This window comes from Adiantum capillus-veneris, chromosome 4 (genome assembly GCF_014529385.1).
Source record: "Adiantum capillus-veneris isolate H3 chromosome 4, ASM1452938v2, whole genome shotgun sequence".
Classification (NCBI taxonomy): Eukaryota; Viridiplantae; Streptophyta; class Polypodiopsida; order Polypodiales; family Pteridaceae; genus Adiantum; species Adiantum capillus-veneris.
Genome location: NC_140934.1, coordinates 95,456,983 through 95,483,011, shown reverse-complemented (window position 1 = coordinate 95,483,011; position 26,029 = coordinate 95,456,983). Strand labels below are relative to the sequence as shown.

The following is a 26,029-nucleotide window of genomic DNA, read 5'->3' as shown; positions in this document are numbered from 1 at the left end:
CGACAGCACCAAATAACCACTTCAAAACAATTCATCGATCACAATAGATTTGCACTAGCCCGGCGGAGTTCCGTGCCTAGAGATATTGGCCCCAAAGACTGGCGCCCCTTTTGGTATTTCTTTTTGTATTAATCAATCATCAAAGTACAAGAGAGCGGTTAGGGTTTCACTCTCAGACTCTGCGTCCAGATGCTCTGAGAAGTGAAGCCCTCACCACTTATTTATAGATACAAGGGATGCCCAAAAGCAAAGCCCCAAAAGCTTTTAAAATAAAAAGCATCAGTTCTCTCTCTCTCTTAGAGTCTTTTCTCTTTTTTTATAAAAAAAAGCAAGATTCGCGTCGCTCATCATTTTCCAAAAAAAAAAAAATTAATAGCCTCCACGATTTCCAGAAATTAGGGTCTGCAGGAATTTTAGGGTTTCTGGCAAAAATTAGGGTTTCAGCTGTCCGCCACATCATCACTTTGTGACATACCCCCCGCTTGAAAGCATTGTAATCGACCGCGATTACGCTTGCAAAACCGACAAAAGCCATAAACCGTCTTAGCAGACACTGACTGTTAGTACCTACGTACTAGGAACACACATCTAGCACATGTACGAAATCGACAGTCACATCACACGACATCACAGGACATCACCAGACATCACATGACATTCAACATTCATTCGGATCTTAGACCATGATTTATCGGCGACGTAACTAGCAATCACATCTAGGTCCAATCGGGACCTCATCGATGTCCGATTCACTAACCCCTATTGCAACCATGTCTATTCGAGATCAATCAGACCAAAATGCTGCAGTCATTTCGTCTATCAGTTCCTGCACTCACAAGAAGTCAAGAACAAATCAGTATCATTATCAGGAATTCCATTTCATAAAGTCATCCAGCAGAATACTGTCAGCTCTCAGTATCCCTGAAGCTCAAAGAGACATCAGTGACTTTAGTATCAAAATCGAGGCATCTGTTGACAAGGGAGCGGAGTGACTCCCCTCTTGTGCATCCCACTGCACCAGATCTCCGGCCAAGCTGAATTCTGGGTTCCGTTTGGAGTAGACTATGCTAAACCAAAACATCGAGGTAAAGTTTCACAATCCGAGGAGTATCTGCTAGGTCCTCCTCCTCCATCCACTTTGCATCAAATGCAGGAACGTTCTTGAACTTAACCAAGAACCGCCTTCGGACTTTACCTTTCTTCGTATCATTATGTGCCAAAATCTGTTCAGGAACAAGGATCTCCTCGTTTTCTTCCACTGCGGGTTGCTCATCAAGCTCCCCATCATCAGGCACATCACCCTTAACAGGGTTCAAGAGACTCACATGCAATGCATTGTGAATCCTCCAAGTATCTGGGAGTTTCAATCGGAAGGAGACATCATTTATCTTTTCAGTAATCTGGAAAGGTCCGTAGTATCACATACTAAGCTTTGGAAAAAGCCTCTCCTTTCCCTTTTTCTTTCTTAAGCGTGCCTTCTCAAAAGTAAGAGCACCCAATCATCCTCCTTCAGTTTCAAGTCGCGACGATGGCGATCCGCTGCCTTTTCCTGTCGTTCTTGAGACTTCTGCAAAGTCTCGCGAACCTTGGCAAAAGCCATATCCGAACGGGATGGGGAGACAATAGTTGGATACTCCCTTCGGGAAGGCTACTTGATGAGAAAGACTATGTTGTGCATTACACAGCTGTTGAGGGATAAGGTTATGACTGAATGCCACTGTCCACCTTTTACGGGTCACCGCGGCATTGCTACCACCATGAAAGGGGTAGAGAGAGACTTCTTTGGGCCGAGACTCAAAAAGGATGTGGAAGAGTTTGTGCGCAGTTTCTTGGTATGCCAGAAGGTCAAGTTTGACAGGCATAAGGCACAGGGATTGTTACAGCCTTTACCCATACCCACCCACCCTTGGGAAAGTATTGCAATGGATTTCATTTTTGATCTCCCGAGAACACGGAATGATCACGATGATTTTCCGATTACATGGCACGTCTGAGACGATTGTCTCTGACAGAGACCCCAGATTTATGAGTTTGTTTTGGAAGGCAATTTGGGAGAACATTGGCACGCAGTTGCAGTTCTCGTCATCGTTCCACTTGCAGATTGACGGGCAATTTGAGATTGCCAATTCAATGATTTTAGATTTATTGAAATCTTGTATCTCGGATCAAAAGACTCAATGGGAAAAGAACCTATCTTTGGTGGAATTTGCCTACAGTAACACGATACACTCTTCGACGGGGAAGACGCCATGTGAGATTGTTGAAAGTGCTTATTGCACTGGCCCGGCGGAGTTCCGTGCCTAGAGATATTGGCCCCAAAGACTGGCGCCCCTTTCAGTATTTCTTTTTGTATTAATCAATCATCAAAGTACAAGAGAGCGGTTAGGGTTTCACTCTCAGACTCTGCGTCCAGATGCTCTAAGAAGTGAAGCCCTCACCACTTATTTAAAGATACAAGGGATGCCCAAAAGCAGAGCCCCAAAAGCTTTTAAAATAAAAAGCATCAGTTCTCTCTCTCTCTTAGAGAGTCTTTTCTCTTTTTTTATTAAAAAAAAGCAAGATTCGCGTCGCTCATCATTTTCTGGAAAAAAAAATTAATTTTTAATAGCCTCCGCGATTTTCGGAAATTAGGGTTTCTGACAAAAATTAGGGTTTGCAGGAATTTTAGGGTTTTTGTTGTCCGCCACATCATCACTTTGTGACACAGCCCCCAAGCACTCCAATTGTTATTGGGCTACCGTGGCTTGAATTACATAATCTTGACATCGATTGGAGGGCTCGGAGAATTGAACCACGAAAAGTCCAAAAGAAGAAGGGAAGACATAATAGGCCTATATATCTTGGAGCCAAGGTCTTCCAAAAAGTATCCAACTTTCCTGATATTTGCGACACCAACCGACACGTCGACAACAAAAATCATGGAGGCATTGCCACGTCAATATCAAAATTACAATGATGTTTTTGAGAAGAAGAATGCGGACCTCTTACCGGAGCATCGACCCTATGATTGTGCTATAGAGCTTCACGAGGGAACCCAACCCCCTTTTGGCCTAATATACAAGCTATCTCAAGATAAATTGGTAGAATTACGAAAAAATATTGATGAGAATCTTGCTAAGGGGTTCATATGGCATTCAAAGTCCCCAACAGGAGCTCCAATACTCTTTGTAAAAAAGGACGGAACTCTCCGGATGTGCGTGGATTATAGGGGCCTGAACAAGATCACTGTCAAGAATCGCTATCCCCTTCCCTTGATCCCAGAGCTTCTTGAGCGCCTTGGCAAGACAAGAATATTTACAACATTAGACCTTCGTGGTGCTTACAACCTAGTCAGAATCAAAGAAGGTAATGAATGGAAGACAGCCTTTCGGACAAGGTATGGCCACTTTGAATATACCGTCATGCCATTTGGTCTCACAAATGCCCCAGCTGTTTTTCAACATTTTATAAACGATATCTTTCGAGAGTATTTGGATTATTCTGTGGTAATATATTTGGATGATATCTTGATATTTTCCAAGGATCAAGAAGAGCATGAGCACCATGTACGATTAGTGCTTGAAAAGCTTCGTACATCAGGGTTATATGCAAAGTTGGAGAAGTGCTCTTTTCATTAATCTAAGGTGGAATTTCTTGGTTATGTAATTTTTGAAAAGGGTATCTCCATGGATCCAAAGAAGGTTCAAACCATCCTTGATTGGGAGACACCCACCTCGGTAAGAGCTGTTCAATGTTTCCTCGGATTTGCAAATTTTTATCGTATCTTTATACATGGATACTCCAAGGTGATTGCAGCACTCACAAGGTTGACAAGCCATAATAAGTTTGTTTGGGACTCAGAGGCCGCAAAAGCATTTCAGACTCTCAAGCAAGCTTTCACGACCTCACCCATTCTAATTCACGCAGATCCTACAAAGCCTTGCATCCTAGAAACAGACGCTTCAGATTTTGCCCTTGGCGCTATTCTATCCCAAGTAGGAGAGGATGGTCGAGTACATTCAATGGCTTTTCATTCCCGCAAGTTCTCAGCTTCACAAATCAATTATAAAATCCATGACAAAGAGCTCTTAGCAATCATCGACTCCTTCGACACTTGGCGTCACCTACTTGAAGGAGCTCCTCATAAGATCACTGTCTATACAGATCACAAGAATTTGGAATACTTCATGGCATCCCGCGTCTTGAATCGTCGCCAAGCCAGGTGGAGTGGTATCCTATCAAGGTTTGATTTTCTTATCTCTTATAGACCTGGCCGTCAACGAGGTAAGCCAGATGCCTTATCAAGAAGATCCTACCTTGCACCTAGAGAAGGGGACGCAGCATTTGATCAACAAGAGTCGGTGATTTTGAAACCTGAGCAGCTTAAGTTGAACGCCACCATGAGCCAAGCTCTTGAACATTCTACTCTTCTTTCCAAGGTGAAGACGCAAATTGCCAAAGACCGACTTGCTCAAAATATTAGACAACAACTACAAGGACAAGAGGTTAATGAGGACTTTCAAGAAATTGATGGACTAATTTACTATAAGGGTCTTCTCTATATTCCGCCAGGACCAACACGCTTGGAGGTACTTCGGCAACGGCATGATCTTCCATCAGCAGGGCATTTTGGGGTTAATAAGACAATTGAGCTTCTCTCTCGTGACTTTTGAAAATTTGATGGCCTCAAATGTGGAAGCTTGTCAAGGAGTATGTAGGCACTTGTGACACTTGCAATAGATCAAAGGCCCCTCGTCATCGTCCTCATGGGTTACTCCATCCCTTGCCCATTCCAAGCAAACCATGGTCATCCATCTCCATGGATTTCATTGTAGAGCTACCCTTGTCACAAGGATTTGACTCCATTTTAGTAGTCTTGGATCGGTTTACAAAAACGGCACACTTCATTCCAACCACTAAAACCAACATCGGCGAAGGTACGGCCAAACTCTTTCTATAGCATATCTATCGTTATCACGGATTACCGGATGACATAGTTTCTGATCGAGGCCCACAATTCATCTCTAGCTTTTGGAAAAGCTTATTCAAGCTACTCGGAGTACAAATCAACCTCTCCTCAGCCAATCACCCACAAAGTGATGGACAAACAGAGAGAGTAAATCAAGTTTTGGAACAGTATCTCCGTTGTACTATCAATTATCACCAGGATGATTGGGTCGAGCTCCTATCGCTAGCAGAATTCTCCTATAATGACAGTTTTCATGCCTCCACCCGTCACACTCCATTCTTTGCTAATTATGGTCAACATCCCAAACAAGATATCCACAGACACCATCAAGTCAAGATTCCAGCTGCTATTCATCTTACACAACACTTATCTGCAATTCACAAAGAACTTACAATTCATATCAAAGAAGCTCAATCCAAGTATAAGGAAAGTGCAGATCTCCATCGCATGCAACATCCAAAATACAAAGAAGGGGATAAAGTGTGGCTCCTCCAGCGTGATTTGCGTTCATCTCGTCCCTGTCAAAAGCTTGATTATCAAAGGCTTGGCCCATTTAAAATTATCCCTCAAGTCAATCCGGTCACCTATCGACTCCGATTGCCCTCATCCATGAAAATCCATCCTGTCTTTCATGTCTCAGTCCTAGAACCTTGTCACACATCTAAGATCCCAGGAAGAGCCCTACAACCACCTCCTCCGGTTGAAATTCAAGGACATGACGAATATGAGGTCGAGAAAGTCCTAGATTCTCGAGTTTCGCGTGGCAGGTTACAGTACTTGGTGCATTGGAAAGGCTATGATGTTAGTGAAAGAACATGGGAACCAGAACACAATCTTCAGCATGCATCCCTCAAAGTCCAAGAGTTCCATCAACAGCATCCATGGAAGCCCCAGTCAAGGAACACCACTGCTCCTCGTGGAACTCGTCGCTAGAGGAGGGGGTATTGTCATGGATTCTTGAGAGTCAGTCGTTGCTTGCATCATCGCCTATGTTATCGCCTACATCATCGCTAGAAGGCTCTAGAAGAATCTAGAAGGATCTAGAAGATTCTAGAAGATTCTAAAGTATCAAGGAGATTCTAGAAGTTTCTAGAAGCATGGAGAAAATTTTGGAAGAATCTAGAAGTTTCTAGAAAGCTCTAGAAAGTTGAAGGAGGATCTAGAAGGTTCTAGAAGAACTAGAAGGATCAAGAAGTTTCTAGAAGCTTGAAGAAGATTCCGGAAGAATCTAGAAGTTTCTGGAAAGCTCTACAAAGTTGAAGAAGGATCCAGAAGGTTCTAGAAGAACTAGAAGGATCAAGAAGGTTCTAACCTCCTCAAGAAGAACCTAGAAAGTCCTAACCTCCTCAAGTACCCTCCTCAAGCACTAGTATAAATAGGGGTCTTGGGCCACAAGCCCCTCAGTCTTGCCAACACCGGTTGTGAGGCTCCTATGAGAAAATCCCTCTTCTAGTTTTTATTTTCAAGTCTTGTCCTTGCAATCAAGCCTTGTCTTGTACTCAAGTCATGTAATCCAAGTCTTGTATCTAGCTCTCTTAATAAAGTATTAAGTCTTATGATCAATATTAAGCTTATCATCAAGTCCAAGTTCTTGTACATTGTGAGCGCCTCCTCTTGCTCTCTTCTAGCTCTACACACGCTCATAACAGATTCGGGGTTGATTTACGCTCCCGATGTGAGAGGAAACAAGGGTTGAAAGCTGGCTGCAAAAACATAAATCTGTCGCGTAAAGCGGGGCTGAAAAAGCGGATCTCAATGATGTCGATGATGGATAGCAAAGGGAGCACTTGACGTAGCGAGGGAATGACCGAGAAGAGGCTCAATGGGCTGCCGAAGTACCGGACCGCGATGGGATGGCTGACGCTTGCAGATCTCACATGTCTTCCACGAGAGAATGTGCTGAAAACTGAAAACGTTGGCTGATCTGCAGGGATCTAGTAGCAGTAGGGCTGATCTGGTAAAAACGCTGGCTGGCTACTCCCAGACTGTCCAAATGCTCTCAAAGATTGGCCCTTGGGGCAAGTATAAACAGTACAAGGGATGCCCAAAAGCAGAGCCCCAAAAAGCTCTAGTCCAAAAGCACTTGGCACCCAAAGCATCTGCTCCCAAGATCATGCACCAAAAGCTGCCAAAATCAGCCAGCACAAAACACAGAAATCTGTCCAGTCTTGCCACGTCAACAATCAACGCAAATCACGGATCAGTGGTACAGTGCCACGTCAACAACAGGTTCGCAAATCTTAATTTCCTTCGTAAGGGCCCCTCGGCCGGTGTCTATAACTTGGTTGTCACGTGCACATCTAACCCTATGTGCATGTGGAAAAGTTGTGACTCCTATTTCTAGGGTTTAGGAAAGCACAGGAAGTGTTCAAAACCCTTGTGAGCCTGTATGCAAGACGTGCATGTCCAGGCACTTTAGATTAGTTATGATTGCACATGAGCATAGCCAGTGTCTGCTACGAGTAGGCATTGGGGAGTGTTCCCATACAGTTACATTACTGGTATTTATCTAATAAGTGACATTTTTGCATCATTTTAAAAATTGTGGGATTTCTAAGTGGCATTGCCCTACCCAGCTTTTATCCCATATATAAGTGACCCTAGGGGTCACTTCTCAACCCTAAGTCAGTACCCGCAGTACAAGTACCAAGTACCCGCAATACCTCAGCACACCTCTGGCGTTATTGCACCAAATCAGCCAGCGTTTTCAAAATTCAGCCCATCGTACCAGATCAGCCAGCGTTTTTCAATTTTAAGCCCATCGCCACCACCGGCGATAGCAGATCAGCCCATAACCCCGTTGCAGCTCCAAAGCCCAGCCGTAATCCCCAACATTTTGTATTTTCAGCCCTTAGCCTCACAAGTCCAAGTATCTACTGCAAGATCCCATCAGCATCTCAACATCTAGGACCATTTGTCAAAGGTGGTAGCGGAAGTTGCAATGGGGACAAGAACTGGCTCGTGATCCAATGGGTACCTCAACTCCGATATAGAACACCTAAATGCCAAGCACATGAACAAGGCACGCTTGCATAGCAGCTGAAATACGCGTATTTTATTTAGAATACACGACGTCCCGTATTGAAACGTACAATATGTCTCATAACGTTTTCTATTCTAACGTTTTTTTGCTCAAAACGTATGTCTTTTCCTAGTTGATCAATTGTGTTTTAGAGCTTCATGGTGCAATATTGAAGAGTCATCGAGGAGGTCCATGAACAGCTTCATTTGTCCTTATTAAAGTATCATATCTAAAAAAAGTGGACGTATTTTATTTTTGATTCTCAAAAATACGTCTAGTACGCGTATTGTACACCGTGTATAGAACGCCTCGTCCCGTACCGTAGCTGCTATGCACACTTGTGGAGAAGAGAGATCAATGAGGTAGAGAGAGACAAGACATCTGAGAATGAGAGAGAGAGAGAGAGAGAGAGAAATTTCGGAAAGGCTCTCCATGCCGATAACAATCTGCTCATTCAAGTGGCCAAGGGTGGTCCAGCATAGAATTGACATGCCCAATGGACATTGGATAGATCCGAGGTGCACGCAACTGCGACTGCTACTGACACTGCCAACTGCTCATGCACACGAGACCACTGACACAGCCTCGACATGTGCATCACCTCCAACATGCTCTGAGAGCATAGATCCGGTGCATCTCCTCCTGGTTAGATCTAGACGTGGATCTAGATCTCGGTCGAGGAAACCTACTACTGCATGGGCGCAAGGCCTATGAAAGGCTACCTTGAGGTGGTACCTGCACCATAGAAATGATCATTGAGCACTGCTCCTGCTGCCCATCATCGCGCATGCTGCCCTCATGAGATGACACAAACGTTGACCTGCTACATGCCAAAAACGCTAGGCTTGCACCTACTAAAAACGCTAGTAGATGAGCCTCCTCCTGGCCGGCTTCACAAGGGAAGGGGCTGCCCTAAGGGGCGCCCACCTGGGCTGCACACATTGCCTCTAGCAGTGACCCTTTGGTGCCTACATATACGCACCAGCCAAATCTGCCCATCTCAACCATGAACCTCCACGACCTGACATAAATCCCATAAATGGGAAAATAGGGCAAGAGAGTGGCTACTGACCACTAGGGCCCTGGGTCTTGGGAAGTCACTAGACTGAAAGGGGGAAGAGTACCCTGTGGCACAAGGAGCCTACATGGCTATGGAACTGAACCAAAAACCCGAGCTAAACATGGCTAGACACAACCTCACATGAGAAACCTACCTCACTGGTCGGGCGACGGGCATAGCTACAAAATAGCCTTCGCTCCCTAGCACCTGTCCCTAGGAGAAACTGGGACTCACTAAACGAATCCAGAGAGATGGCTAAACTCTAACACCCCCTCTCAGCTCCTGGAAAGGAAGTCGGACCAAGGAGCTGGAGTGAGCAATCTACAACTAGAAAGAGAGGGTTTCGTGGACGAGGATATCTGCTACAGAACTCTTAAGGTCGAATAATATGTGGCCATCACACCATCCAACCGCTACCCTCGAAAGACGTCCGAGAAGTATCATGTTGTCTGTTGAAAGTAAATCCAACTTGATCAAGAATCTCCTCAAGTCAACCAACTCACAAGTCGCACAACCAACATCTACAGAAGGTACTGCTGCTGATAGCTCCAAGAGTATGCATCAAAACTGAGGGTAAAGGGCATAAAAGATTGGTATCCGGATCATTTCCCAACTCTAAAGTGTCCACCCTCGAAGAAAAGAGTCAAAAATTTGCACTTCCAATCATACACCACATGCCGAAAACTCCAAGTTGCTACGGAAGTCCAAGGAAAGGGACAACCGAGGCTACTAAGAAACTATAAGTCCGATGACGAAGAACCACAAGAAATGTATGGAAGTAGTGTGCAAAAACTAACTCCCAAGCTGGCTCCACATCCCCCTCTAAAGAGAGAACACCCGAACCATAGATAAAGGTCATAACTCTCCAACAGTCTCTGCCTGTGTAACAATCCGAATAGGAAAAATAATAATATACCAACCTGGAACCAAATCTCGGAGAACCAAGAAAATTGTCTCCCCACTGTAAAAAAAATGCTCGAGCTAATTGTAATTGGTTCCTAGTTTGAGAAAGACAACTATCCACATGTAGGAAATAACATGCCCGTCTAAGGATAAGGAAATTGGGTGTGTCCTAAATAGTACAGTCTCCAAGGATCAATTTGGAAGACGAGGCATAGGAACTACTGCTCGGATGCATTGGGAAGAGCAACCGTCACACCACAAATCCGAAAGACGAGACCACCACCGAAATGGCTAAAGAATATACGCCAAGATACTAACTGCAATGCGGGCTCAAGCACACCATCCAAAGCCGCAAGAAATGGGCAAGGGAAACCAAGGACTAGAAGACACCATGTGTGGTACTCCACTCTATGGAGCACCCGTAATTGATTGAAGATAATAGCCTCGAAGCCCCCTCTGAAAGAGAAGTATCTTCAAAAGTACGCTCTGAGGTAACAATTGACTCAACACACGTCGGAACAGAGCAAACACTGTCACTGAAAGCTCCAGAGCTAAGCTGAGAACTCCCTCAAAGATAGGAAGTCCCCCACCCGCTCAATCCTGGGAAAAGAGAATAAGTACCACCAGAAAGAAATCTGAGACAACCTGGAGTAAAGCTGCTTCCTCAATAACTGAATAGCAAAGCCTGAAAGGTTATCTCCTGAATAGCAAAGCCTGAAAGGTTATCACCTGAGGATCATGTTTGCCAAAGAAGCCGTCGACGGTCGGGGTCCAAAATGAACCTAGCTACTCAAGCAAACTCCCTGAGATCAAACCAAATGTCTGTTACTTCTCTGCATCTACCAAGATCAACCCTGTAGGTACAATCCAATACAATCTACCAAACTGCATACAAACTCGGAAGAGCACATATACTCCTATTGTTGTAACTTGCTTCCTTAAAATCTTCATCAAAAACTGTCCTTTGTACTTGTGCTAAAGAGAACATACCCACAACTGAACTGAACAATCAATATCCAATACTCAAACGAAGAGGAAAGGAACCAGCTTGGGGAACAAGCCCGTAAAGGACAATGGGGCTGATTTGTAACATACTAGAAAGCTGGGCAAAAGACTGCAAGGGAAGAACCTGCTAAACTAGCCAACCGTGGCCAAATCTGCACACCTTAAGAAGGGTTGCCCCTAAGGTTGAAGCTCTTCAAAGGGATGTATGGAAGAAGCATCAAAATGTTGTTGGTTACGGGAGTAGGAACTAGATGTCCCCACCAACTGTCGACACAACCTGTAAACCTGTCATCCAAAGGATCTCGACAAAATCTATTGTCGATCATCAAGAAAGCTACCCATAGTAGGTTGCAAACCTATCCTGAAACTGGTGCTGACAAGCTCACAAGAAGTTGTGAACTGTCCCACAACTGATACTGACAAGCTCACAAAAGGACAAAGAAGTGACCACACCTGTAGGACCACACTACCATCAGGGAAGGAGAGAACATGGAGAAAGGAAGGATCCACACTCAAACAAAACCTCCTTGAACTGTTGTCATTGTTGGCTAAGGGTCTAGCACAACATGCTCCACCTCTAACCTCATCCAAGGAAGTCGAATAATCCAACAAGAAGTGGTTCTGGAGAGAAAAGTATTCCGCTTTGCTAGTCAAGGCCATGGAGATGAACAAGAGTCACCTGAAGCCAGAACTGGAACTTCCATCCTTAGATGGAAAATGAAAAATCAAAGAACATCCTCTGATTCAAGACGGAAAGAGATCCCCCTCTGTCATCCTCAATCCAGAATCTGGTACAAAAGTGTAACTGAATCATCAACCTGCTACCCATTGCATAGGTAGCTCCGTCGACAATTGTCAAGAAAGATGTGCATGTGCAAAAAGCACAGCAAATCTCCCAATCCATCTCCATGCCAATAACAATCTGCTCATCAAGTGACCAAGGGTGGTCCGGCATAGAACTCACATCCGCAATGGATAGAGCCGAGGTGCATGCAACTATCACTACTATTAACACTGCCAACTGCTCCTGCACACGAGACCACTGACACTGCCTCAACATGTGCATCACCTCCAACATGCTTTGAGAGCACAAATCTCGTGCATCTCCTCCTGGATAGATCTAGATGTGGATCTGATAGATCTCGATCGAGGAAACCTGCTACTCCCTGGGCACAAGGCCTATGAAAGGCTGTCCTGAGGTGGTACTGCAACGTAGAGATGATCATTGAGCACTTGCTCCTGTTGCCCATCATCACGCATGCTGCCCTCATGAGATGACACAAACGCTGACCTGCTGCCTGCCAAAAACGCTAGGCTACACCTACTGAAAACACTAGCAAATGAGCCTCCTCCTGGCCGGCTGCACAAGGGAAGGGGCTGCACACACTGCCTCTGGAAATGATCTCGTGGTGCCCATATATAGGCACCAACCAAATCTGCCCGTCCCAGCCATGAACCTCCACAACCTGGCATAAATTCCATAATGGGAAAATAGGGCAAGAGAGTGGCTACTAGCCACTAGGGCCCTGAGAAGTCACTAGACTGCAAGGGGAAGAGTACCCTATGGCACAAGGAGCCTGCATGGCTATGGAACTGAACCAAAAACCCAAGCTAAACATGGCTATATACAACCCGACATGAGAAAGCTACCCTCACATGTCCCTGGGAGAAACTGGGACCGCCGACTGGACGAATCCGAAGAGATGCCTAAACTCTTAACACCATTGTATCAGCATTTGTGAAATCTAAAGCAAATACCTCTCCAGCGATAGAGAGGGGAACCCTTGGATGAACCCTTGGACGGGGGTTTGGGACCCCATCTAGTGTTAGTCCTCTCTCTCTCTCTCTCTCTCTCTCTCTCTCTCTCTCTCTCTCTCTCTGCGCGCACACATGCAATTGGAGAGAAAGATACCATAACTCGACTGACTGGAGAAGTTCAGATTCGTGGCAGAATTGAAGAGCCGTGGAGGCACGAGTGCCCAGCCCAACTACTTTAACACATTGACCTGAGCTCCAGTCTGTCAAAGAATCTACAACAATGCGAGCAAGTTTGTTGTCTGAAGCACAAAAAAGGTTGCCGGCAAAGCGCCATGTCTGCTCATACAAAGGTGCTCGTAAAGCTAAGACAGCGCTGCCCAAGAAGAGACTTCTCTTGAAACTCCACAGCTGCTTACGGATCCTGCGTGCTGTGTATACGCAGCGGGCACCGGTGAGGAGGACGTGATGTTGTTCCAAGCGGAGGCTCATTCTGTAGTGTAAGCTACTTTAAGTCCTCGAAGGGACTGCCCTTCTGTTCAGTCCCTTCTGTTAAAAAATCCTTCGACTGTGTGAGCAGCGAGCTACTTTAAAGTCCTCAAAGGGGTGGGCCTCGTCGATTGATCTTGCCCGATGGAGATAAAAAATTGGGAAAATTACCAAAATATCCCTCTAATTCGTGGAAATTTCCAAAATACTCTTCAAATTTCAAAAATTCCCAAACCCCTCATATTTTGATCATAAATTCTCAAAATGCCCTTCAAATTTTCCAAAATTCCCAAATTGTGAGAGTAAATTTATCAAAAGATAAAAAAATTTGTAGCTTTTCATAAGAAGACTCATTGTCTATCAATACAAGATACTAAAATTAGAATTTGAGTTGGTTATGTACGCTTTGGAGATTAATTGCTTCATTATTTTTAGACATAATTGTCTTCTTTGGGGAGGTAATTTGTGACTAATTACATGCTAAGCACTAAAAAACGGATCTCCATTGTCAGAAAAGAATAAAGATTAGGAAATCATAAACATTCCAGCTAAAATAGATACAAGGGTATTTTGGAAAAAAATTTAATATGAGGGGTATTTTGGGAATTTCCACAAATTCGAGAGGTATTTTGGTAATTTTCCCTTAAAAAAATTTAGGTGCCCATCGTCGCAACGGCCCCTTGAACCCACAACCTCCACGAGCTCTAACCACATGCGTGCCGTGTGTTGATGCACGTAATGCGTCTCTGCACGTACACCCCTCCCCTCCCCCGCTGCGGAGATCGGACGACCCAAATCACGCGCCTCGCCGATAAAGCACCCCTGTCGTCGTCGATCCTCGTCTCTCACTCCGTGTCATGTATAAACGAGGATGGCCCTCCTCGTCTATATAGACCATGGGGTCCAAGAGAAGGGATTGAGGGCTCAAGTGAATTCGGCCTTTGAGTTTTCTTAAGGCCTTCAAATCGAATTTGCCAAGCCTTTTGGGGGAAGGGAAAGCGACAAAGGGGCCCTCTGGTTTTTTTGCGAAGGAAATTTAAGCGCACCGTTGAAATAGGGTGTAGTAGCGCGCAAACGATGCCACCCATAGGTCATTTCCTGGGCCTGTGCACCTTGCCCTGTGGTCATTTCCGCGGCGCCAAAATTGTGCACACAGTGGCCTTCTGCAAAACGAGCATGTATCTGACTCTGCGCAAAAGCTGAGATTACTGTGCTCAGAAAAGGGTGGTCGATTTTCAGTTTCCATTGCAATGCCCTCATGTGGCTCCAATCAGCGCCCAACAAAGAAGTGGGTTTAGGGTTACTTTTCGTGCACATCAAAAATTCATTTTGGCCCTTGTGATTCTGATATTGGTGAGTAGAGTTTGCCATCTTGGAGCAGAAATCAATGCACCACTTGTAAATGTGATGGGGTTATTTATCAAAACTTTGATGTGGTCTATGCAGAAGAGACATTGCCGGTTTTGTGAGCTTCTTGACCTTTTTAGTTGACAAAGAGTCACAAGGGCAAAGATGACTTTTTAGGCAGAGAACCCAAAATCGAGGGATTACTTCACAATCAAAGACCAATTTATTGAGGGGAACACCATTAAGATGCTTACATTGACTACTCCAATCTGGACAATCACACTTATTGCTTTGCAAGTTGACATGATACCATATACTCTCATTTGAGTTGCTTTTAACCTTGAAGAGAAGTGGCCCCTCATTTATAATCCGAAAGGTAGATGGTGTGGTTAGAAACCTCTGCAATATTTTCTCCCCTTCATGCATTTTTACAGTTTGCATCTTTGTCCCTCCTCGAACGCCAAATCGTCCAGAATTAGCTATCATGAAAACCACCTTTTAGAATTGAATGTAAACCTTCAATTTGGAAATTGCTTCAAGGAACGTGAAAGGTAATAATGCCTATTTCTTGCTTTAAATGAAAAAAAAAACTCAAAAGAATACCACCAATAGGACTTCCAAACTTTGAATCACCCACAAGCACATGCAAGAGCTCCAAGATAGATTGATTAATCCGAGCATCCAGAAGGGTATACTAAATATATTGCCATAGGTGCTCCACCAAGTTTGTGGTGTCAACATTTCCATGTTTAAGCATTCGTCCAAGCCTTGGCCATCGGGTTCTCCACATGCGTTATGTCCACACCATCCATTAGTGATATAACAAACTATATTTGGGTATTGTGAATACTTCACAAGAAGCTCTTGAAATCTGCCCTCAAACTATGTATCTGTTGCACAATGCATTAAGTCTGACAAAGTTATATAAACATCATCTCTTAACTCCTTTGGAACATATACTTCAAAACAAAATGCATATAATGTGGTCAATTCTGTTGTTATATCAAAAAGTTACATTTAAGTAGCTTAGCAATAAAATACCTGAGGTAGGAGATTCTCAACCCATGCCTTCTTAGTACGGAACCAACAAAGTAGAATTCGACTTGCAACCTGGTACTTAGCACCATTGGCAACATTAGTCCAATGTGCGGGTCTTCATCCATGACCTTAAGTATTGCCTCAAGCTCTTGTTGTGACTTATCAATTACAATAGCGGACGAACGAATGTGGCCCATCCTCTCAAAGACTACATTTAGAGTCGGCTCTAAAGCAATGACGCCATGACGACAACCTGGATCTATCGTACACAACATGAACCAAATTGGTAGGCCAACACCTTGTTGGTTTGGCAACACTGCATCATACAATGAAAGACCATATATGTTTTTATAAAATGTGCTATCAATAGCCCATGAGTTATTTGTAGAGAAAACTTGGCCAATTGCAGCATCCATTCATCTTGAATGATCAAGATAAAAGGCTTGTCTTTGTCGTTAGCTACTTTTGGATTGTATGGTTGGCAATAAGCCACCTGCATTAAAAAAACTATGTTTCACAAAAATAATCTTAAATACTCTCTGTAACTTATGAAAAAGTTATTACCTTGTTGTTTTCACACAATTTCAAAGCCCAATCATCATCTAATATGTGATCTACATCAACTTGCTCAGTTAGAGGGTATCTTATACATAGAGCAACTTAATTAAAATCCAAGATAAAGTGCTACCTTGATAACGCAGTTGATCAGACAAGATATTGATTTCGTGAGGTATCGTAAAGAACCTGTAGATAGTACATTCAAGAAGAGAGGCATGCTCCATGTTAAATTTTTCTTTTGATAATGACATTTGTACAACATATCAAGCACCCTCAACATCAAAGAGGTCTTCCATGCAACACTCACGGATGGATGGATGGGCAAGTGATAAATATCACTTCTTGTAACAGGGACATGGCCACTATGAGTAGTGTTTAGGTAAGTCTAGACATCATTACTCCAATCTGCAATTACCACTTGTGTCATAAATGGACAACCACATTCCTTTGATGTCCTTGTTCTCTTTTTTTCCCCCCTTCATCAAGGAACATCTCCTTGATGACATATGTAATCAATCACAATTTTTTATGTCTCGTACTTTTTGGATGAGCAGACCTTCACTAGCCTTGTCTTGTGCTCGATCATATGGTCTTTATGTGCCTCTCTACATCGGATATGTTTGTGGTAATCACTTTTGGAGGCTCTTTATTTAGGCCCATTTTTTATGCCACGATCTTGTAACATTTAATGGCCTAGTAACTTGTGTGTAGTGGAAAATAGCATGAACATAATGAGCATTTCATTAGAATAGATTCCTAATGATATTAACAAGAGTGCTTGGGTGGAGAAAGCAACAAAAAGAATAACACCTAGTTAGATAGCATGAACAATACTTCAAAAGAGAGAGAAATTAAGCAATTGACAACAGTTGAGGACTGGATTTGCATGGAGCCGGTCCCCCCTCCAAAAGGCTTTGTATTATGGTTTCTCCCATCAAGAGAGACATTTTACAATACAATTTCTTGTGTTCCTTCGATACTAGCCAGTGCAATGAAGATGGAAACTTCATGCACTACTCAAAACACTTATCAAACACAACATCAATTCCCTCACGGTCTCAGACCCAAGACCTCACACACCTTCGAAGATGGTGAGAGCTAGCGGGGTATGAGAGTAGATTGAGAGGATGAAGGAGTATTCTTACGAGAAAGATGTACATCTCCTCACATGATCACTCATATTAGCATAGCTTAGCTTGGTAATTAGCATGGTAGAGGAGATGAGCATGCATTGAAGCTTGGATCTTGGTTGGATTTGCATCACAAAGCCAAGATTTGTTGGTGTAGGCCTTCCTTGTCACAAGCTTGGAGTAGGTGATAAGCTTTCCATTAAAGCTTGAGAAGGAGAAAGATTCTTCTTTACTTCACACATGAGATTGTGTGAGTGTGTGTGTGATAATTCCTTGTAAAAATCAGCCCCCTCTCTCTCTTGGTCGACCCCCCTTGCTAATTACTCATGCTAGCATCCTATTGGACCTCCCTAGGCTTAGCCAATGACAATTAAGCAGCATAAGTGATAGCCTTCTGACATGTGTCTCCCTTTCCCCTTTTGTGAGAGCTTTAGGTAATTTAATAATTCAACTAAACTCTCATTGGACCCCTTTTTGTGAGAGCTTTAGGTAATTTAATAATTCAACTAAACTCTCATTGGACCCCTTTGCCTCCTGGCCAATAGGAATCAGGCAAGCCATTGGGCTGTTGAATGCTCATTGGTCCCCTTTGCCTCCTGGCCAATAGGAATCAGGCAAGCCATTGGGCTGTTGAATACTCATGCTAGCATCCTATTGGACCTCCCCAGGCTTAGCCAATGACAATTAAGCAGCATAAGTGATAGCCTTCTGACATGTGTTCCCCTTTCCCCTTTTGTGAGAGCTTTAGGTAATTTAATAATTCAACTAAACTCTCATTGGACCCCTTTGCCTCCTGTCCAATAGGAATTAGGCAAGCCATTGGGCTGCTGAATGCTCATTGGTCCCCTTGGGAGACTGTCCAATAGTCTTCTAGAGAGCTTTATTCTTATTGGTTCTTTTATTAAGTGTTTTTTAATTAATTAAACTAGATTTACTCTAGCCTAATTCTCATTGGTCCACCTCCAAGGCCATCCAATAGGATTTGAGTACACCTTGTGGGCATCTGGGCTAGGGAGCTGACAAGTGTCCCTCTTTCCCCTTGTGTACAAAGGGAGCTTGGATGTGTGTGCATGAGTTTCTCTCTCGTCCCCTACTTCTTGGGCTCACCCCCTCCTTATGTAGGGATTGACAAAGACTTTTGGACACACATAAAGCATCCAATTTTCCCTACACAACCTTTGAATTTTGGAACCTTAGCATTTTGGAAGTTTTAATGGGCTAAACCTTAGGGTCTTTTATGCCCATTGTTGCACATTGATCTTTTGCAGATGGCCCCCCTTTGGATCCCTATTTTCCCTCCTTTGGTTCCCTACTGTGGCCGGTCTGCTAACTTAACCAATATTCTAGCTTTTTCTCCCCTGGCACTTCCCCATATTAAATGATCATTTTAACATGAGAAAATCATTTAGAAGAATTAGATATTGATTATTATGACATTATCTCTCTCTTGAAATCATAGTCGTCCTCGACTATGGTGTAGAGAAGATAAAGCGACATCGTTCCAAAATGGATGACTAGTCCATTTGGCATTTGACAGCCTGAGGCTGCCGCAAGCATGTCTGCACATTAGTCCTATCAATCTTCCATAGTACAGTGACAAGCTCTACTTCGTGTTCGGGAGACGTCGTCTCCGCAAACTTGATTTAAGCATGCATACTACTTCATTTTTGTGCACAATAAAGAAAACAAGAGTCTAACAAGACAAAAACTTTGTTCATTTTTAACATTTGTACATTTGCTTACTCTAGGGAAGCATTCTAAGCATTGACAAGGTTTAGGTTATCCTTTAATTGTATGCCTTGCATCCATCTAGCATCTTCAAAAGGATAATTTTTAAACTTAATAAGATATTGTCGGATAGTCTTACCGCCTCTTAGTACCTTGTCTTCATGTCAAAGAATGGGCTCGGGCTGCAACACCTCTTCTTGGTCCTCGATCTCCGGTGGGTCTTCAATAGTTGGTTCTTGAGGTAGCTCTCCTTTGTAAGGCTTTAATAGGCTCACATGGAAAGCATTGTGTATGAGCCAATGATTGGGCAACTTGAGTTGATAGTCCATCTCATTGATTGGCCTAAGAATTTTGGAAGGGACCATAGTACCTTTTTGCTAACTTAGCATAGTACTTTTGGTGTCCCGTAGGATTCTTGCCCGGCGTGTGCCTTAATCGAGCCTTGGGAAATTTGAGTAAGACCCAATCATTTTCTTTAAAGGCTTGGGCTCTTCTGTGCTTGTCAGTAGCAGCCTTTTGCCTTTGCTGTGAGATAGAGATAGCATCCTTAATCTTTTGAAAAGATTCTTGTAGGTCTCGGCTATACTCATCTGTAGCGAAGATCTTCCCGTGTACCTTAAGTAGCAAGGGACTTTTTGATCTTCCCTCAATTACCTCAAAAGGTGCTTTTCCCGTGGAAGTATGTAAAGTGTTATTGTATGCATACTCCACTAAGGGTAAGTACTTCTCCCATTGGGATCTTTGATCTACTTCCGTTACATAGGCTTTTAGTAGATCGAGAATTGTTAGGTTAGCTATTTCACTTTGGCCATCCGTTTGCGGGTGATAGGCCGAAGAGAAGTTTAGCCTTGTTCCTAAATTCTCAAAGAGACCCTTGCAAAAATTACTGGTCATTCTAGGATCTCTATCCGACACTATGGACATTGGCAAGGCATGGTACTTGAAAATTTGTGAAATGAAGAGGGTTGCCATTTGATGGGCTTTGATAGTCTTTTTGACAGGTATAAAATGAGCTTGTTTACTGAACCTGTCTACTATCGTCCATATTCCCGTATTCCCATGGATAGACTTAGGCAATCCAAAGATAAAATCCATGGATATGCTCTCCCAAGGTGAATTAGGGATTGGTAACGATTGAAACAATCCAAGTTGCTTCCCTCTATCAAACTTCGTCTTTTGGCATACCACACATTTAGAAACATACTCTTGTATGTTTGCTTTCATGGTAGGCCAATAGAAATAGGTTTCAATGCCCTTTAGGGTAGACTGAATCCCTCTATGTCCTACATAAGGAGGAGCATGAGATTCATACATTACTGTCTCACGTAGTTAGCAAGTAACACATAGTCTATTGCCATAGAGAAGATAACCATCTTGTAAAGTAAATGGTTCCTCTTTCTTCCCTAGTGCAAGGGCTAAAATCACATCTCTAAAATCGGGATCAATAGCATACTCATCTATCATGGAAGATAGATCATTGTGAGTTGCTATGGAAACCTCATTCACTATCAACCGTCTTGAGAGTGCATCGGCTACTTGATTATGCTTGCCAGCAATGTGAGCAATATGAAAATGAAATTGCGAAAGGAAATTTGCCCACCTCATTTGTTTGTCGGAGAGCTTGGTCTGCGTCATGAAGTACTTAAGACTTTGGTGATCCGTTCGCAGAATGAAAGGAGTCCCCAATAAATAGTGCTTCCATGAGTCTAAGGCATGTAGAACTACAAGGAGTTCCTTTTCATATATGCCTAGAGTTTGCTCAACAGGGTCGAGCCTTCGACTTTCATAGCCTATGGCATGCCCTTCTCCAAGGCAATCACCACAAGCATCACATTGGACCTCAAATGGCTTTGAGAGATCCGGTACTGTAAGCACAGGTTGAGAGATAAGCTTTTCTTTAAGCTTTTCAAAAGCATTGTTCTCCTTGGCAGACCATGTGTACCTAACGTTTTTCTTTGTTAGGTCATGTAATGTCCTGCTAGTAGTGAGAATTTTTCTATGAAGCATCTATAGTATGTGCACATACCTATAAAGCTTCTTAACTCATGAAGATTCCTTGGTTTAGGCCATCCTTTTATTACCTCTAACTTTGATGGATCCATTTGGATGCCATCTTGAGAGAAAATGTGACCTAAATACTGAATCTCTTGTAAGAAAAATTCACTTTTCTTTCGATTAACATAAAGTTTATTCTCTCTTAGAACTTGAAATATTACCTGGAGGTGTCGCTTGTGTTCGTCTAATGAATTAGAGTAGATGATGATATCATCAAAGAACACTCTACTAAAGGTTCGGTGAGGCCTGAATAGCTTCTCAATCAAGCGATTGAATGTGGCTGGTGCATTGGTCAAGCCAAAAGGCATGACAATGTATTCATAAAGACCAAACGTAGTGTGAACTGCGGTCTTTACAATGTCTTGATCTACTATCCTTATTTGATGATAGCCACTTTTTAGGTCAATCCTACTCAAGTAGGTGGAGCCTTGTAGCTTATCAAATAGGTCTTCTACTCGTGGAACGGGAAACCTATTTTTGATAGTGATCCTATTTAGTGCTCTATAGTCGACACACATACGATATGTGCCGTCTTTCTTTTGCACTAGTAGCACATGAGAACAAAATGGAGATGAGCTAGGCCTAACCATGCTCTTCTCAACTAACTCATGCACTTGCCACATAATCTCCTCTTGTTGAGCTTGAGAAACTCTATAAGGAGGTTTATTAGGCGGCGAACTTCCTGGAAGAAGTTCAGTTGCATGGTCATCATTGCCTCATTTAGGACGTAGCTCACAAGGGATGCCGTCAATAAAGACATCTTGAAACCCCTTGAGAAAATTGGATAACTCTAATTCCTTTTGATTGTGTATATTTTCTTTTGCTAAAACATTAGGTTCCTTTTGAGAATCTTTAACAAAAATCATGTACACGAAAATAGAGCTCTTTATCGACTTGTTGAAAGCTTATGTATGTACAATGGGTACAATGTTACCCATTTCCTTAGCATCTATATACATATCTTTTTCCCTGAACTTAAAGAAGATTCTCCTTTCAAGGAATTTAACATTGGCTGCCATGCGATCAAACCATGGTGCCCCTAGGATTACATCCTCATGCTTGAGAGGAGAGATAAAGAAGTCCTCTTTGTCCACATAGCTTTGGACACGGAGCCTCAATTTCCCGATTAAGGGAGTGACTGAAGCTTCTTGCCCCTTGAAAGCACCGTCTGCGGGTAGGACATCTCCCATCTTGTAGGTTTGTATGCCTAGCTTGGTGGCCAACTCTATAGATATAAAATTGTGAGTAGAACCGGGGTCAAAGAGAATAGAAGCATCATGTTCTCTTACCTTTCCCCAAGCATGGCATAGAGGAGATCCTTTGTGGTGAGTTTCCTCCTCTTGGATTTCAACCAAGGTAGCTCTAGGAGGATCATGGCAGTTGTTCTTTTGGGAACAAGCGCGGTACACATGCCCTTGTTCGTCGCACTTGAAACACCGGTTATCCTCGCGATAACACTCAAGCTCTTTAGGTGAGAGTTTATTTTTGCCTTTGTAAACTCCCTTCTCCTTAGCTTTGTTGGAGTTGCCCCTAGGAGACTTTTCGACATTGTCCTTCCCCTTAGGCTCATTGGAACCCTTGTTTTCAGGGGGCTTAGAATTCCTCTTAGCCCCTGTTTGGAAATTGATTCGAGAGGCCACCATAGTATGATGTATTACCACCGATATGGTGCGTGGCCTTGTTGACATACTCCACCATTTCTTCGATTAAGCCCGCACTTACAAATTGCTGCTTTTGCTCTCCAAAATCCAACTTCTTGAAGATAGTGGATTTGAGTTGTAGGTCCCAAAACTTGTCTACATATTTGTGGATGGCTTCATAGGGAAAGAGCTTTAAGCTTCGCCATTCGGTGAGTAATTTGTCTTTGGCATCGGTGGCCAAAAACTGCTTCATAATGGAAGCTCTTAAATCTTTCCATGTTCGTGGAGCTTCACCGTTGGCCCATAGGCTAGACCACCATTGTCTGGCGGACTTTTGAAAGTGCATAGCTACATGGCATAGCTTAGAGGACTCCATGAAGCCCTCATCTGCGAACGCCACATCAAATTGTTGGATAAAGGCCAAGACTTTGTCCGTAGCACCAAAAGTGCCATCATAGGTAAGGAAAGAGATGCTCTTCCCTCCCTCTTTGAATTTCTTGAGCTTGGACGACCTCTTCCATGCGGCATAGGATTTCCTATGGCCTCTTCTTTTTGATGGTTCAAAGGTTGCACCATCACTTTCTTCAAAAGATGAAGAATTTGAGGAAGATGGAGAAGAGGGTGACCTCTTTCTCGCCTTTTTCTTTCCTTGATCTTCTTTGTCTTCACCATCACTTTCATAAGAGGAAGAGGATGAAGAAGATGGAGAAGAGGGTGTCCTCTTTCTCGCCTTTTTCTTCTCTTGCTTTTTATCATCCCTCTTTGAAGTATGGTGTGGAGAAGTATGTGATGGTCTTCTCCGTTTTGGAGGTGATGGAGAGCGTTTAGCCCGCCATCTTCGTGGAGCCATGTCCGCCGAGGTGGCGGGAGACTCACTTCTTTCTCGTTCCTTTGGTGGAGGCTCTTGAATTCTCCTTTGAGACGGAGATGCGTCATCAAGGAGCAAATTTTTGAGACCTTCATAGGGATCGTCTTCTTCTTCCCGAATCGAAGAGAGACCTCTTTTGGAAGTTTCACAAGGAGGCTTCCTAGGTGTTCTCTCGTCGTGGTGGGGAGCTTGAAGAATCCCATGAGCACAAAGCTGCCGTTGCACTTCACTTTGGAGGGATGTATTGCCCATGGCTTGTTGAAGCCTAGAAACAAGATAGTTAACAAGCATTGGGGCATCATTAGTAGCTTGCTCATTAGCAAAATCAAAGTTATCAACATTAATTTCACTCTCTCTACTATTGTCATCCATTCTAACAACTTTTAGGTGTAAACTTTTTAGGTGTACTTTGGCACTTCAAGCCCTAGTTGCTACTCCTCTTTACCCCTTTAGAAAAAGCACTCAAGCTACTGTACCCGTGGCTCGAATACCATTAATTGCAAGGAATAGAAGAGAGGGTCGTTCAACACCAAAATAGCACCGGCTCCTATCAAGCTTCTAATAGCTCAATAGTGGTTAAGCCGTAGGGAAGCCCCGTAGGACTCCACTATTAAGACCATAGCTCTCGACGAAGATGCCCCGTTAACTGCACAAAGGCAGGTGCACTGCAAGGCTGAAAAATCCCTATTCTACTTACTCACATGCAATTAATAGTACCAACCATTTATAGCTAGCTTGAGGACCTCCCTTCTTGAGAAAGAAAAGAGAAACCTTGTGCTCTGATACCAATGTAGCACTTAATGGCCTAGTAACTTGTGTGTAGCGGAAAATAGCATGAACATAGTAAGCATTTCATTAGAATAGATTCCTAATGAGATTAACAAGAGTGCTTGGGTGGAGAAAGCAACAAAAAGCATAACACCTAGTTAGATAGCATGAACAATACTTCAAAAGAGAGAGAAATTAAGCAATTGACAACAGTTGAGGACCGGATTTGCATGGAGCCGGTCCCCCCTCCAAAAGGCTTTGTATTATGGTTTCTCCCATCAAGAGAGACATTTTACAATACAATTTCTTGTGTTCCTTCAATACTAGCTAGTGCAATGAAGATGGAACTTCATGCACTACGCAAAACACTTATCAAACACAATATCAATTCCCTCACGGTCTCAGACCCAAGACCTCACACACCTTCGAAGATGGTGAGAGCTAGTGGAGTATGAGAGTAGATTGAGAGGATGAAGGAGTATTCTTACGAGAAAGATGTACATCTCCTCACATAATCACTCATATTAGCATAGCTTAGCTTGGTAATTAGCATGGTAGAGGAGATGAGCATGCATTGAAGCTTGGCTCTTGGTTGGATTTGCATCACAAAACCAAGATTTTTTGGTGTAGGCCTTCCTTCTCACAAGCTTGGAGTAGGTGATAAGCTTTGCATTAAAGCTTGAGAAGGAGAGAGAGTCTTCTTTACTTCACACATGAGATTGTGTGAGTGTGTATGTGATAATGCCTTGCAAAAATCAGTCCCCTCTCTCTCTTGGTCGACCCCCCTTGCTAATTACTCATGCTAGCATCCTATTGGACCTCCCCAGGCTTAGCCAAGACAATTAAGCAGCATAACTGATAGCCTTGTGACATGTGTCCCCCTTTCCCCTTTTGTGAGAGCTTTAGGTAATTTAATTCAACTAAACTCTCATTGGACCCCTTTGTCTCTTGGCCATGTCAGAACAAGGGTAGGACTAGTCACGGCCAAGGGCCAGGATGGACATGCAGTCAAGGGGGTCCCTATATTTAGCACGCCAAGGGCCTATATAGGGCATGGCTGGGTGGAGATTAGCATGTTCAGTCCCCATGCCCTTTCACTGGTATCAGAGCCAGGGGAGAGGAAGGAGAAGGAGTGTGGAGGGTATGGAAGAAAGGTCTCCTCTCTCGCTCGCTCTCTCTCTCTCTCTCTCTCTCTCTCTCTCTCTCTCTCTCTCTCTCTCTCTCTCTCTCTCTCTGCCTATGCAAGGCTATGGAGGCTTTCTCTCTTTCTCATGCCTGGAAGGAGGAGGAAGAGCGTGCTTGCATAGCATGCTTGCATGCCATGCATGCTCGGTTGCAAAAGGGAGGTCGAGGTTGACATGACAACAAAAAAGCTGTGGCGTGGGCATGGTCCCTTGTATACACATGAAGGTCAAGGAGGAAAGTCGACAGTGTATGGCCGTGGGAAGTGACTCTTGCATGGACTTGCATCGCAGGGCGATCTGCACCAAAACTAGCGCAGGTGGGGTTGAATCAGAGCGCCCGGCACGAGGGTCACATCGTGTTTCTGGAGAAAACGCCGTTACGGCCATCACTGCGTAGCACAAGGAAATTGCTGGCTCTTTGCTGCTTGCTGTTTAGCCATCGCTGTGCAGTCATGTTTTTTTTTTTTTTAAAAAAAGATTTTTACCTTGCAGGGGAGCTTTCCCACATGACCTAGCATGCATTAACATGCA

General features: G+C 43.5%; 1 protein-coding gene across 3 annotated transcripts in view; it reads right to left on the bottom strand.

Annotated features, from left to right (window-relative positions):
- The window catches only part of ARC3 (GTP binding protein), a 56,362-nt gene extending 43,103 nt beyond the window's left edge, over window positions 1-13,259 (bottom strand). For all 3 annotated transcript variants that reach the window (XM_086510852.1, XM_086510853.1, XM_086510854.1), the window contains exon 1: window positions 12,851-13,259. In XM_086510852.1, coding sequence (XP_086366978.1) covers window positions 12,851-13,185 — 335 coding nt within the window. In that variant the 5' untranslated portion in view covers window positions 13,186-13,259. The remainder of the gene's footprint in view (window positions 1-12,850) is intronic.
- Window positions 13,260-26,029: the final 12,770 nt, after the last annotated feature.